Source organism: Cololabis saira, chromosome 20 (genome assembly GCF_033807715.1).
Source record: "Cololabis saira isolate AMF1-May2022 chromosome 20, fColSai1.1, whole genome shotgun sequence".
In the NCBI taxonomy this organism is placed as follows: Eukaryota; Metazoa; Chordata; class Actinopteri; order Beloniformes; family Belonidae; genus Cololabis; species Cololabis saira.
In genome coordinates, this window is record NC_084606.1 from 16,083,161 (window position 1) to 16,099,431 (window position 16,271).

Sequence of the window (16,271 nt, forward strand, 5' to 3'; positions counted from 1 at the left end):
CCAGACTGACCTAATTATCTACCACTGAGAATAAATGGCGTGCAGTTGCAACAATATTGCCTCACCATTAAACATAAGAGGTTTCTTTGGAGTCTTGGGCTGGGTGTGGTAACGGTTTTCATTGTCTATTCATTTAAGTTAGTCGAGAAGGGGGGGGGGGGATAAAAATGGAAAGTTTGAGAGTGGAGAAGGACTGTGGCGCTTCTGTTAGGTGAGAGGGGGGAGGATGGGGAGGAGAGGGCAGGGAGGGGGGAGGGAGGGAGGGAGGTGGGAGCTTGTGGGATTGTCGGGCAGTCTGGGAGAGGAGGGGAACTTCAGCTTGGACATTCCCAGGCTGGGAAACACAGCGGAGACTGTGGAAGAGAAGAGAGGACAAAGACTGGGGTTATTCGCCTTTCCCCTGATTTCTTCTTGCCTTTAGATTTTCTTTTAAAAATAAAAACAAAAATCTCCACGCAGATACCCTACAAGAGATTCGATGTGGGAAGAGAATTACATCCAGGAACCATGGAAGGTTGATGTTCAATGAGAGAAGGAACTTTTTGCAGAGAATGTGGAGAGGAAGCAGAGCCAGGAAAGGAGCAGAGGACTATGTAGGAATTCCCGACTGAAGTCATGGTAAGTCCCCAGAAGTTACGGCGTGTTTGTGTGGAACATGCATGGGAAGTAAAACAAGACAGATAACCTATCAGCTGCTGGTCCAGCTTCAGCTCAACATAAACCTCTTCTGACCTTAATGATCTTAAATTCTGTGTGGACGGTGTTTATGACAGACCTTTGCAGTTTTTGACCCGCTACGTTGTTAAACACATGTAAACACTGAGAAATGTGACTCAGGAGCCTGTTTTACTTATTTAATCTTAGACATCTGACAAAGATTTGAATCTAATTTGGGGAGGAGTTAAGTCAGCAGTTTATAAGTCTCAGTTCACAAAGTTGTAAAATCCAAATGATGACATGGCTCCAGTCGATGTTGATGTTTGTGGTTGACATGCAGAGAGAAGCTGTAGACTCCTCTGTTGTATCTGTTGGGGTTTTCTTTTTACAATCCCCACCCACTTGTGGTCCGATCAGCAGCACACGGACCAGAGGGACCGGGAGATGGCACACACATGCAAATATGTATGGACATGATTTAGTTTAAGGAAAAATACATGGAAAAAAGACAAAAGTCCCATTCCAACTTCTGTTTGTTGTGCTGGGTGGAGCAGTTTGGCAGCCGGAGGAAAAGAGAAATCAGAGAGAAAGGAAAAAGCTGCAGAGGGGAGCGAGCAGAGTAAAAGAAAAGGGTAGGGTTACTTTTTATTTTAGGAGACTTGGAAGGCAGCGACGGTGGTTTCGGTGATGCCGCATTTTCCACATTGGACCCGGGACAAAAGGGGAAAGAGAGGGAAAAAAAAGAGGAAAATGAAGGGGAAGAAGAGATGGCATGGACTTGAAAGAGGAGAGAACATGTGCTGCACAGTTTCACCTCCTGCAGTGCCCAGTTGGAAAGGTTTAGAAACGGAAAACAGTAACAGATGTATAAGTGGAAGAATGTAAAGAGTTGCGGGAGAGTCACCAAACTCTGAACTTTTGCCTCGACCACCAGGCTCCGTTTACTCTCCAACAGGGCTGCGAGCTGCAGGACCAAGCAAAACCCATCCTGGAACATGTTTACCAGAAGAAAAAACAAGAGGAGTGATTATGCACATGGCTCATGCCTGCCCAGAGACAAAACGCTGCTCACATGAGTGTTAAAATGCACCAGGAAACACTCACACACAGTCAACCAGTCATTCACACAGCAGCACTCCCCTGCCAAGAATATGTGGCAGAGGGTGTTTCCATTCCCCATGCCTGTAAAAAGGTTTTGAAACTATAAAGATGTACCAGTCTTCAAGTCCTGCAAAATTAACAGGCCACTTTTTGCGGCGAAAGCGAAGGCAAACAGTTTTACGTTCCCACAGAGATGGAGATAACAAGCCAGACGGGATCAGAAATCGTGATGTCAATCACAGGAATCTTCGTAGTTTCCTGTGATTGTCCACAGTTTCTGACCCGTACAGTGCCTGCAGACCAACGGTGGCAGCGTTCCAGTTCCACGATTTGCAGCTTGCGGCTATTACACTGGCATCTTCTTTTCTCGTCCATTTAATCAGTTTTGGACGTTTTCATCCTGTTCAACCTATTAGTCACAAACGCAGCAGTTCTCTTGGGAGCATTTTATCTGGTTTCAGCTCACTGTTATTCTTGTGAGGCCTGCTATTGCTGTTTTGGTTTAACCTTAACATCATTACAGTGGAAAAGCCCTAATTAGCAGCACAGATCCAATCTCTGCTCAATGGCAAGCAACAAAGTTATCAAGTAGGAACACAAAAATGCAGGATATCAGTAAGAATGCAACTATTTGCCTCAGATGATGAAGAGCTTCCAATCAGAGTAGAGGGAGAGTGAAACATTCAGTTAGTTGTATTTAGAACTGCTACGAGGTTAGGGTTAGGAAAATGTCATGACATATGGCATTAAGAGTCCTATTCCTTTTTTTTATTTCAAAAAGTGACACTTTGAGCCAAAAGGCTCGATGAAACAGCCGTGACGCTGTTTTATCACGGTAGCAGAGACACACAGGAGCCTCTCTTTCAACCATGTCTTCTCAGCTCTGTTTATCATAACTGCTTTAAGGGGTGGAGTCGGTGTGACAACTGCACTCCGCCTCTCACATGTTCACTTCAGAGGTGCAGCAAAAGCAGCAAGATGGGACATATAGCAGGGATGAGGACGGGGAAGATCCTGCTCCGATCCGACCTGGGTCTGCAGATGGAAAAGTGCCCTTCAAATCCGAACAGATGTGTTAATAACGTTTTCATACAAACAAAGTGACAATGTTTTGATCTAGTCTTAGCTTCAGATACCCAAATATGTGCTGTGACGCATAATTTTTTTATTTTTTTTTTAAATGATACACTGTCATTCCACCTCTATTTCACTATGATCTTTTATCTTAATGAAGTTTCGCCCTATATTTAATGAGTTTTGGCCATTTGGACATCAAACTTTTAGCACCATTTAGTTTTTCTTTTCTTTTTATGCGGTAAAGCTGGAATTGATGATCATTTACACAAGTGTGGCGTGATTACTATGAAAAAGTCATTTGTGGAAGCTGGAACGTTGCAAAAAAGAAAGACACTGCTAATTCGTTTACTGTGGTTGTGGGAAATGATTCATCATCCTTCCCGTCAAACAGCCAGACCCTTTAGCTAGTTTCCGTGGCCGTTATGCACACCCATGCCTGTTCAGTGCATCTGACCAATGTCGTAGTCTGGCAGGTGGAGGCGGAGCTGCCAGGAGCTGCCAGGAGTTGCCAGGGGCAACGCCAGCAAAGTTCTACCTCAATGGCTAAGAACGCACCAAGAGTTGGTGTGGGTCAAAAAAATAAATAAATAAATACAATTTATGGTCTGTATTGGAGACAGTTACATCCCCCCAAAAAGAGGATGTTGCAAGAAGTAAAGTGAGAGTTTATATTGGTGTGGCGTTACCATGGTGATAGCTGGGGGAACAGATAGGACTGATCAGCGATGCCATGTCGACCGTGTTTCTGTTATCATGTTACATCTTTACAGAATTCAGCGGGTTCGATGCCTTTTCACTTGGACCCAACGTGAGGAAAATCTTCTTCATCTCCGGTTTACATTTCGCTCCCCGAACAACACTGCATCGCTTAGCAACAAGTATTATTCTTGTGTCATCCCAGTTTCATAGCAAGTGGCCCTCGTTGGGGCATGCAGCGTTTCCGTAGTGTCGGAGTCTCAGAAGTCTTAGACGCACGCCAGCAGGAAAGGTCGAAACAACATGGTGATGTGTTTGTGGTCTCCGTAGGACAGCCGGAGGAGAGGGGATGGAAACCCACAGGAGTTAGAGGAGACATGACGTGGAGAACACACTGGAACAGTTCAGTTCCTTTTTTCTGTTTCATTTTCTCAAGCCGGTGCGTTTCTGCTTCACTCGCTGCCGTGCTCCAGCAACCCACCCCGACCGATCTTAGTGTTAAAACCTCTTAGTTATGGGTTTGAGTGAAGACTGCCTGGTTGGGATTATTAAAGGAAACTTGATCTGGTGTGAAATACGCTGCGCTATGTTCATAAAAATACATTAAGGACTCGATTCTCCAACCATGTTATTTGAGGAGACATGGTATCCTTTCTTCTAAAGTTAACACACTTCCCTGTTCCCTCCATCCATCCACTCATCCATCCATTCATCCATCCATCCATTCATCCATCCATGCATCATCCATCTATCCATCATCCGTCCATCCATCAACTCATCCATCCATCCATCCATCCATCCATCCATCCATCCATCCATCCATCCATCCATCCATCCATCCATCTATCCGCCTGTCCGTCCATCCATCCATCCATCCATCCATCCATCCATCCATCCATCCATCCATCCATCCATCCATCATCCGTCCGTCCATCCATCCATCATCCATCCATCCATCCATCCATCCACCCGTCCGTCCGTCCGTCCGTCCGTCCGTCCGTCCGTCCGTCCGTCCGTCCGTCCATCCATCCATCCATCCATCCATCCATCCATCCATCCATCCACCGGGAAATTTTTTGAGCATAATGCATTTAAATGCATCAATCTGGTGCACTTTGGAAAGCTAGAATAACAATAATAGGGTGTCTGCTGCCTTAACTTACCTTGGAAACATATCCTCTCCGGAGCTTCTCTACCCGGCTAAACTAATATTAATAACTAAATAATTAATAACTAATATTCTCCGCTCCTCTGTTTGTGTGTGAGCACAGCGCGTGCACAGCCTTCACCGCTGATTGGCTGTTTCCCATGCCTGTCTCTGTGTGTAACCAATCAGATGGTGCTGTGGGCGGGACATTGCTGGACACAGTGCAGTGACGGCAGGCAGAGAGATGCGGCTGCATCAACCCCAAAATAACGCCGTTTTAAATTGTACAAACACAATATTGGTATCGTTGGAAAGGGAAAAATGTCCTCTTAATTTTGTTGGGGGGCTGAGATCAAATTTGGGGGGGCTTCAGCCCGTTTTTTTATTTGTAGTGAGAACATAATCCACAGCAACCGACACAAATCCATTCATGTGTATGTGTCCGCGGCGCAAGGACCACATTGATTGTGCTGCAGCTGCCCTCATTGCCGCTTGCTGATTCGTTTTGAAGAATCATGCAACTCTTCCTTCTTTTTGAAAAAGACAGTAAATTCAACTGTCTTTTTGACATGTTTGCGTTGCTCGCTGCTTGCTCCCCAGATCCAGCAAATTTCCAAAGTTTTTTTGGTCAGGGGCGTGGTTTGCGGGCCCATCTTTTCATTGCATCAACAAATCTCCGACTCTTTCAAATGACGTTAAATCTTTATAAACAACATGAAATGCTTGGGATTTGTTCTGTAAATGAATTTATGCATATTATTATTTTTTATACATTAAAAAAAAACTTTTTTATATTATTATTGTTTTATATATACGAGAGGTGCCGGATCTGCCCAAATAAGTCCCGGAACGCAGGGAGGCCAAAATCGAGAGGTGCCGGATCTTGTTCCGGCAGGATCCGGCACAAATTAACCCCTGCATCCACCCATCTATCCACCCACCCATCCATCATCCATTCATCCGTCCGTCCATCCATCCACTCATCCATCCATCCATCCATCCATCCAATCATCCATCCATCCATCCATCCATCCATCCAATCATCCATCCATCCATCCATCCATCCATCCAATCATCCATCCATCCATCCATCCAATCATCCATCATCCATCCATCCATCCAATCATCCATCCATCCATCCATCCATCCATCCATCCAATCATCCATCCATCCATCCATCCATCCAATCATCCATCATCCATCCATCCATCCAATCATCCAATCATCCATCCATCCATCCATCCATCCATCCATCCATCCGCCCGCCCGTCCGTCCGTCCGTCCGTCCATCCATCCATCCATCCATCCATCCATCCATCCATCATCCATCCATCCATCCAATCATCCATCCATCCATCCATCCATCCATCCATCCATCCATCCATCCATCCATCCATCCATCCATCCATGCATTCATCTAATCATCCATCCATCATCCATCCATCCATCCATCATCCATCCATCCATCCATCCATCCATCCATCCATCCATCCATCCATGCATTCATCTAATCATCCATCCATCATCCATCCATCCATCCATCATCCATCCATCCATCCATCCATCCATCCATCCATTTTCTGTACCTGTTTTACCTTTACGGGGTCAGGGGGTTCTGCTGGAGCCTGTCCCAGCTCATCGCTGACGAGGGGCAAACTTTCCTGTTGTTTCAATGAAATATTCAACAGAATTTGTTAAAGAAAGAAACAACAACATGAAAACATGCCTTTATCTCTCTGTTTTCAGACGTAAGCCACCTGAGGAAAGTTACAGGGTTGTGATACATCAAACCTTTCAGTCGGTAGTGACTTGGAACACCCAAATGAATGCTCCCATGCAAACTGACAGGACACCTTTATTGTTGTAGTTTTCATATCTTACACTGTTAAAAAGTATTATTAAAACACTCACGTATTAGTAGACCTCAGCAAAGGATTTGGCAGGTGATTGTACTACTGAATTCTCAAAGATATTTTTTGGGTGGTTTTAGATGTAGTACCTTTATGTAAGTCTCGAGCTACATTTTTGTGACAAATGTGCCGTTTGCCTTGCCTCGTGGATCTAAAAAAGCACCTTTTTGCCTGTGTTTTTAATATACGGCTAATCCATGAATGCATATGTCCGTCAGTATTTGACTTGAAATTGTTAGATATTGACTGCTCCTGCTCTGGACCTTTACCACAGCTGGACACAGCTGGACATAGCTGGACACAGCTGCACACGGCTCAATAAAGCGCAGACATTGATAATGACGAGGCACATTATGAAAAAAGTAGCTTCATTTCCAAGGTAACATGATCTTAAGCTGTTAACTCAGAAGATGCATAAGGAAGACGGCGGACTGTGACCAGTTCTGATAGATCAGGAACTGGGACAGTATTAAAGGAGCTTGATGCAGGATTTATGAAAAAAATGCGTATACGTTTTAAGTTTTCTAGTAATAATGTCAGATGAAGCGTTCCAAACCCAAAAGAATGAGCCCTCTACCGTATCTCTCCGTTGCCTTGAACAGGCTGTGTGCTGCAAAATGTGCTGCAATTCGGAGGACGAATTTCCCGCGCTGTCCTGCGGATGTGACGTCACATGACGCTGCATGCACGTTCTCCCCGTTCTCCCGTGCCGGCTTCGCTGTTGGCTGCAGTACCCCCCAACGGCCGTCGTGGTGAAGGGTGGCGCTAGAGAGTCTCATTTCTTAAAAGGAGCCTCAAGCTCCTTTAAAATCTCAGATTCCAGCATGTAGCCGTCAAAAAAAAACAAGGGTTTGATCGTACAAGCTGATTTACGAACGGAAATCCATGTTAGGGCCTCTTCCTTTTCTTTCTCTTCATTTTTATTTCCTTGTGTCTGTCTACCCCCCCCCCCCCCTCCTTTCTTCACCTTTCCTCTTCTCTCTTTTCTGTTTTTGGCCTGCACCTCTCGTTTTTGTCCTCCTCACGTTGTCGTCCATCAGTTCCACATTCTGCAGACTTCTCTGCTCTCCGCTGCTCTCCCTCTCTCTTTCTGTCCTTCATGTACATCTGGTTTCCATCATGGTTGCTGCTGCTCTTGTTTCCCATCGATCTGTCCCCCTGGACAGCCGCCTCCTTTTTCCTCTCTTTTCCTCTTTCTGTCTGAGCTCTCCCTCCATGTAAATCTGTCTGGGTTCCTCAGTGTTACTCCTTCACACCGTAACATTTCCAGCTTATTTCTCAACTCAGATTTGTTCTGTTTTTTTCCCCTCCTTTTGTCTTATTCCCTGCTCTTTCCTCTCTCTTTATTTGATCCCGCTGTCAGCTTCTCTCTATTGTTTTCTCATTTTCCTGGAAGACACTTGTCTCATCCCTTTTAGTCTTCATGCAGAGATTAAAGACGAGGATTCTGACAGTTTTCTGAGCTGTGCCTCATATCCATCGTACAAACATGATGATACACAGACATGTGCTGTCCATTTGTTCTGTATTAACACATTAAACACATAATTAACAGTAACTGTGTCAGGACCTTTAGCTTGTGTCTCTTTTCTGCTTGATCCATCCATCACTGACCAGGACAATCCACAGGATAGCAACTGAACCCCCCCGTGATCTCGCTATCTGAGGTCCGTCTGTCTCTTAGCATTCCCACCAGGGTGGTCTGAATCGGGTCAAAGAAGGAGGCTCTGCTCTGCCTAAAATATGCACACCAGATGCAGGAAGTGGACTACAATGTGGAGCATTGTGGGTATACACAGTCTAAACATATGACATGTTCAGCAGTCCGACGTGGCGTGAGGACAGAGTCAAAGCTGTAATGAAGTAGCTGCTTTAACCAATAGACGTGCGATGTTCCTTCTTCCATGTTTATCCTGTCTTCTCCTTCAGTAGTCCTTACTGCAGCGCCACCACAGGCCAGTACAGGAATACGTTACTCGAAGGGATGGCTTTTATTTCACAAAGGCGACCATGAAAGCAAATCCCCAAGCCTATGGAGTCGACTGGACTATCTGGTATGAAAACAACTTAGGAAAAGATAACAGGTGATAACTATTTCAATGAGAAGTCCCAGCTATACGAAAGTATCCCATTAATCAAGATCTGGATAAGTTGAATAGTTGAAATATTTGGCCTCTTCCATACAAGTACCGCCTTACTAATAAAGTTTCCTCCAAAATCAACGTAGCCACTTTTGCTGTATGGAAAATTTACGTTACTTTTTCCCTGGTGTTTAGAGTCACCATCAAACCATAACCTCTGACATAACACACACTAATTCAGATAGTCCTTCAGAGTTGCAGGATACTGTGACATCAGGGTGCTTGCGTAAGTCTTGAAAGTCTTAATAAGTATGGAATTTTGAAACACTGTTTTCCAGACCTTGAAAAGTCTTGAATTTTGTGTGAAAGTCTTAATAAAGTATGGGGAAAAAATATATGGTAGAATTTTACAGTATGCTCAAAGGCATTGTGAAATGAGAAATAGAAAGGTAGGCTATAAAACTTATAGTTTATTCAACTATAAACTATAAAAATAGTTTATTTTTTGTTCTTACCAAGTGAGCTAGGTCAAATATGCACTTTTATGTGTTGTGATATAGCTTGTTCAGAAGTTAAAATGAGATAACATAAAGATAAGATCAGTCATGTCAAGGACAGAAAAAATAAGATGCGAGTGAAGAGACTGAATTCTACATACATTCATCCATCCATTCATGTGTTTTTATAGATAGTCTTTGTGACACTTGTTTGAAGTGAATTTCATGTACTTGTGATTTTCATGTTTTGAAACATTTTCATCAGTAAAAACATAATTTACTGTGAATAATGCATTCGTTCATTGAATACTAGCCTATAAAAAATTCTAACAAACATTTCTAATAAACACAATTGGTACAATCTAAACCAATGAAGTAGGCAGTAGCCACACAAGTATACAAGTACGTAAGGTTAAGGTCTTGGGGAAAAAAAAAATCAGTTTTAAAAAAGTCTGGGAAAAGTCTGGAATTTTAATTTGGAAAAAGAGAAAGCACCCTGTCAATGATCCAGATCCGATCAGAATTATCCGAGCTTGTTAACGTCTACACAACTTCACATTATGCTGCATTTGCTGTAGGTCAGAAGTGGGTAGTGTACAGCGGTAACGCCCCTTTTACAGCAGGTGCACTGGAAGGTGGTGACTGACTTCATCCCTCAAAACTGGCTGCTTTCAATAGAGTTGTAAAGATGTGGCTGAAAAGGGAGTTTTGGAGCTGTATTCGTGTATTTTGACTAAAGGATGTCACAGAAGCACGACACGGCGCCTTTAAGGTAGACATATCTATAAATGGAGGATTGCATGAACTGTTTACAGATATGTTCTGACGATGTCCCTCCTGAATTAAATTTGTGAAGACATAAACAGAAATATACAGTTTGTGATTCGTCGAAAGGTTGCACCATTTGGTTTCCATAGTAAAAATAGAAGGAAGCAGAAGGCGCTGCATCTTGCCAGTTTTCTTGTTATTTTGGGGGCAAGTATCACATCCAAAGTTATCTTTAGCATTCATTCATCACTCTTGATTATGAAACTGATTAGTATCATCAAACCATGTTAGTTTTGAAAAACAATTAAGCTGTCAAGACGTGTCATTAGTGCTCTACAGTTAATCCTTTTACTTTGATACTCCCCCCGGCTCTGCACATTGAAACTGTTTGTGGTTGAGACAATGCACAGCTCTTTGATGAAGCCCACGAATCTGATGTTCAACAAGTCTAGTGCACAAGACAGAAGAGTATTTCAGAAATCAGCTTCTCCACCATTTAATGGATTCATACTCGTGACCTTGTCCAGTCAAGGACCTATGAGCATGCCCAGCATGCCAGATATAAACATTCATGTTTCTTTGGAAGCTAGTTTGTTTGTTTGCCTCTCATCTTTAAGACCACTCGAATATTACAAGGACAAAACATCCGTCATATACATAATACTTGAGGAATACACCCATTGGTTCAATTTAGATGTATGTAATCACTCAGCAAGAAACAACCAAGACATTTACTATAACGCTGGAGGAGAAGTTGACCAAGGAAGAACCCAGCAGGACCATCGAGGTCAGTCGTCTCCAAGACCTTTGTCTGGTTTAACTTGGTAATAGCAACTGTACAGATAGTTCTCTGAAGGTCATTTGCTCATTTGATTTACATAAATCTCAAATGTAACTGCACTTCCATTTTCCCACTAAAATGCATATAATTGCGTTTGTCTAAGTGCCTGAAGAATAACAGAATTACACCTGTAGACCCTTAAAAGAGAAGCTTTTACATCAGAGTCTGTCCGGCATGAAAATCTAATTTATGGACACACGAGCGATGCCTTGTTCCTTGCACACAAATGAGTGTACAAGAATGGCAAGATGATTCAATAATTGAGTTATATGCATTGGCATTGTGAGGGTTGACGTAAACAGGAGTTGACCTGACCTGAGATGCCTCGTGGTTGTGTTGCTAAAGACGTCATCAAACACGGAACAAATGTACATTTTATAATGGTTTTACAATTTGTTGGGTAAGCAGCTTCCTTCTTTTCCTCTGTGTACTAGTCGTCATTCCCAGACCATCTGAATGATTTCACTTTGAGACAGAGGTTCCTTTCTTTGGAAGTAAATACAGCTATACTCTGTTGCATGGCGTGTGATCTGGAAAAGATGTTACGTATACAGCATCATCGGACATCGTGACCGATTGAGACGAAATATTGTTTCAGGCTTTGAACTAGACTAGTCTGCTGGTTTCAACATGAACGGCATCATGACGAAGTTGGACTTCTTCACATGTTTATACCAGTAAAGCCGGGCATACAGTACACTGTGCGATATTTTAAATCGTATGAGACTGCCCCATCTCACACTGCACGACTAGATCGCGGAGTTCAAATGTTCAGAGCCCACGATCTATGTTCTCACATTGTACGAGCCGATGCTCGGATGCGACCAGTCTGCTCACACTATACGATCATAATCCTCCCGTCGGACCTCTGTGTACTGGAACTCGAGGCCGGTTTTGGGGCAGGGGTGGGCTGTTCCAACCCAAACGTGCGTCCTGCCCACCCGATCAAAGGTTATGGGATCCTTTATTTTTTTATAATTATATATATATATATATTAAAAAAATCCCAAAATATCTGTACCGTTTCTGATTGGGTGTGCACTGCGCATCATTTTTTGACACAACAAAGAACGCAAACCGCAAAAGTTGTGTCTCGGCGGAGGAACCCGACGTCCCAGCAAAATGAGAAGAGAAAAAAAAGGGGTTCCGAACAGCAGACAGCGCACACACTAAAGGCTGATTTATGGTTCCGCGTTACACCAACGCAGAGCCTACGGCGCAGGGTACGCGGCATACGTGGAAATGCTGTCTTTTTTTGCTATTAAAACATTATTTGTAATGTGAATTTGCAACACTTAAACTGCAAATAATAGTTTTTGACGTGACATCAGAGATTGCGCATGCTCTCTGCGAAAGGATGAGGCAAATCGGGTCTTAGCTGCTTCAACTGTGCGACTCCTTCACGAGGAGCGACCAGGATTTCAAACATGCTTGATTTTCTTGTGACCTCACGATTCCTGATCGGGAGCTCGTCGTGAGGTGTTGATCTCTCGTCGTTACCCCACGTACACTGCACGAGGCACGAGCAACGATTGGGTCAAAATCGGGCCCGATCAAAAAAAAGTCGCACGACTGGAAAATCGGCTCAAAACGAGCCGATAATCGCACAGTGTATGCCCGGTTTAAATCCCTCTGAGTGGAAATGATACCATAGTTTTGGTTCAGTCGGCACAAGATACATATTTTATCCCAAGACGCTTGCAGGGCCAGATGGAGTCAGAGTTGCGACTGTGAGAAGTGTTGAAACTGCGGAGGCTCTGCAATGACTCAATGAAGCACAAACTTTGATCCATTTTTATTTATAGTCAGTGTGATTACACATTGACGGTTGTGTCTTTGGCGGGTGGACCTAGATGGCATAAAATGAACGTCAGGTTTAATGAAGAGCTGAATTAGCTGGAGTCGTGCAGAATGCTTTCAAAAAGCCTTTCGTCTAAGAGGAAGTTCCTGCTGGCTCGCCTTACAATCCCCTCAACCCCCCGCTGTGCTTTTACTCCGCTCAGTATGTTTTGTCAGTGAGCCAGACGGCAGTATGAACCTTTTTTTACTACCTCTACACTCTTTACTATACACTGTGTGTCAGACTGTCAATTATCGTACCCAATGCATTCACACACCTTCTCGAATATACACAAATTATGCAACTTTGAAAAGACTTTTACGAGCATTTGTTGCCACTTTCTGTGCGGTGGACTCACTGAGTACGGTTTATTTCTGCCATCATTGCACTGTAACCTGTTACCAGAGGTGGGTAGTAACGAGTTACGTTTACTCCATTACATTTACTTGAGTAAGTTTTGGGAAATTCTGTACTTTTAGGAGTAGTTTTGAATCACTATACTTTTTACTTTTACTTGAGTAGATTTGTGAAGAAGAAACTGTTACTCTTACTCCGCTACATTAGGCTACGTTGAGCTGTTACTTTTCTTTTATCCCTTTTATCCGTGTATGCGTCAATCTCATGACATCACTGAGTGATTCTTTGGGAAAAATGTTTGTTTTTGCATGTTTTGTCACATTTACACAGACTCAAACACACACAGAGTTTCTATGAGTTCATGTTTGTTCTAGTTTTGCCTGGTTAAAAAAGAAAAGTACTAAGGCTGGAAATTTTGTGCTACTTGTGCTTAATTTATTTTTTTATTCTGTTATTCTTTTATTTTATTATTTATTAAAGTACTTGAATTTACTTTAAGATTATTTTAATTTTTTATTTTTTATTAATTTTAATTTATTTTATTATTTTATTGATTTAATTTACCTGAAGATGATTATTTTGTACTTTTGTCTGTTTGAATTGTTGTGTTAAAAAAATAAATCAGACGTTACTCAACAGTTACTCAGTACTTGAGTAGTTTTTTCACCAAGTACTTTTTTACTTTTACTCAAGTAATTATTTGGATGACTACTTTTTACTTCTACTTGAGTCATATTATTCTGAAGTAACAGTACTTTTACTTGAGTACAATTGTTGGCTCCTCTACCCAGCTCTGCCTGTTACTGAGTTCAATTACCTGAAAAGGTAGAAAATAGTTAAAATAAAACAAGGCAATAAATCTAAAAGTTAGATTTTATGCGTGCTTCCCATACAGACGTCCCGTGGGGTTGTGTTCTCTGAACGCCAAAGGAATAACCTGACCTCCGAGTGCTCCGTCACTGGAAAACCGAGCTGTGTTCTCCGGCAACATTTATGGAAGCCATGCCGTTGGTCGCTCTCCATGTTTCCAAGTATAGCTCTCATCAAAATTCTCTGTTACTTTGGAAAAAAAAAAAATAAATCAATCTGAACCCATAGCCAATCCAACATTTGGGCCATTAACTTCTCAGCCCAAGTAGTTAGGAAACAGAGCCTCTTTTCTTCTTTTTTTTATTTCTCTTGACAGACTTTGAGCAACTATAGCAGAGCAGCTCTTAAACTGGAGCCCCCCCGAAGAAATAAGTGGACTTTGTGCCCTCCAGGTTTTACATCTTCATTCAAGAAGTGGACCAAATAACCGTAAACCTCCGTATGTAAAGAATTACTGTGTCCTCGGCAGAGGTGGGTAGAGGAGCCAAAAATTGTACTCAAGTAAAAGTACTGTTACTTCAGAATAGTTCAAGTAGAAGTAAAAACTAGTCATCCAAATAATTACTTGAGTAAAAGTAAAAAAGTACCTTGTGAAAAAACACTCAAGTACTGAGTAACTGTTGAGTAACGTCTGATTTATTTTTTTAACATAACCATTCAAACAGACAAAAGTACAAAATAATCATCTTCAGGTAAATTAAATCAATAAAATAAATTAAAATTAATACAAAATAAAAAATAGCTTAAATTAAAATAATATTAAAGTAAATTCAAGTACTTTAATAAATAATAACAGAATAAAAAAATAAATTAAGCACAAAATTTCAAGCCTTTGTACTTTTCTTTTTTAACCAGGCAGAACTAGAACAAACATGAACTCATAGAAACTCTGTGTGTGTTTGAGTCTGTGTAAATGTGACAAAACATGCAAAAACAAAGTTTTTTCCCAAAGAATCACCCAGTGATGTCATGAGATTGACGCGTACGCGGATAAAAGGGATAAAAGAAAAGTAACGAGCTCAACGTAGCCTAATGTAGCGGAGTAACAGTTTCTTCTTCACAAATCTACTCAAGTAAAAGTAAAAAATATAGTGATTCAAAACTACTCCTAAAAGTACAAATTGTCCCAAAACCTACTCAAGTAAATGTAACAGAGTAAATGTAACTCGTTACTACCCAACTCTGGTCCTCGGTGTCAAAAACGATTTCTGTCATTCAGTTTTCAGTCAAATACAAAAGCAAACAGGACGTAATACTTGGAACTGAAGTGAGCCACAATAAAACTGTTTTCTAAAGCTCGTTCTGTTCTCATCTGTGGCTAACCCCAAATACCATCCGCACACAAAAACAAGATCCCCCCCAAAAAACTGCTCCTAATGCTGCTGAACCCAGTTCTTCTACACCCCCTCCAGCTCTCTGTTGCTCCTTGCTCATCTCTTTTTCCATACACTCTGTTCTCTCTGTATTTTTTATTTGTTTACTTTCTTTTTTTTTTACGATTATCCCCCTCGGTTCTTGTCGTTTTCCAACACGGCGCTCTGGAAACAGCCATAATTGTTGTCAGATGACAATCAGAGAAGTTGGGTGGAGGTGTAACATCAGAGGAGGGAAGAAAAAAAAACAACGGAGTGTCGGGGAAGAAAAAGAGGGCAGGGATGGAGGTGAAACGGAGCGAAGTAGAGAGAGAGAGAAGCAAATGGAAGGTCTGAGGGGGAACTGAAGAGAGGGGGAGAAAAAAAAAAGGGGAGAAAAGTTGCAGGTTGCCATGTCAACGGGCCGTGTAGAAAAATAAACACTTTGTGTAGCGTGGTCTCTGCAGGCTCTCCACCTCCCAGGCTTTCCCCAGCACGCCGGAGGGCGTGCACGTGCATCTGTGCACACGTGCACACACGTGTTAGGGAGTTACCACACTGCTTTGTTCTGGGGGCTCATGAGTTTGCTGGCCCTCGGAGGAAATGTTTGACACTCCCCAGACTATAAAACAGGAAGTTGAAAGTGGAGTGTGTGTGTGTGTGTGTGTGTGTGTGTGTGTGTATTTGTATATGTGGGTGTCAGCAGAAAGTGAGACCAGCTGTCTGTTAAACATAAACACAGACGTTGGGGTTCAGTCGGTGTCGAGCTATGGATTAACCCCTTCTTGCCATCTCCTTGTCTCCTAGGGTTCGGAGGCAATGGAGGACTGCGTGCAGGGGGCGCTCTCGTCTCTTTATCCCCCCTTTGAGAGCACGGCGCCACCCCTCCTCTCCCAGGTAAACCTCACCGTGCACACGTACAGTATATGTTCCTAGCAGAAATCTTGATCATGGTCATATTATCTACAGATAGTGACATTACATACCAACATAAACAACATCAGCAGTCATAGCCAAACATTGCCTCTAAGCACTTCCTGGGAATGCTGCTTTTGACTCGTCTCAGCTCGGCTCGGC

The 16,271-nt window shown here is 42.5% G+C and overlaps 1 protein-coding gene across 1 annotated transcript in view; it reads left to right on the forward strand.

Moving 5' to 3' along the window:
- The first annotated feature begins 344 nt into the window (after positions 1-344).
- arhgef40 (Rho guanine nucleotide exchange factor (GEF) 40) overlaps positions 345-16,271 on the forward strand; it is a 63,386-nt gene continuing 47,459 nt past the window's right edge. Inside the window, exons 1-2 of the mRNA XM_061710155.1 lie at positions 345-618; positions 16,002-16,091. Coding sequence (XP_061566139.1) covers positions 616-618; positions 16,002-16,091 — 93 coding nt within the window. The 5' untranslated portion in view covers positions 345-615. The remainder of the gene's footprint in view (positions 619-16,001; positions 16,092-16,271) is intronic.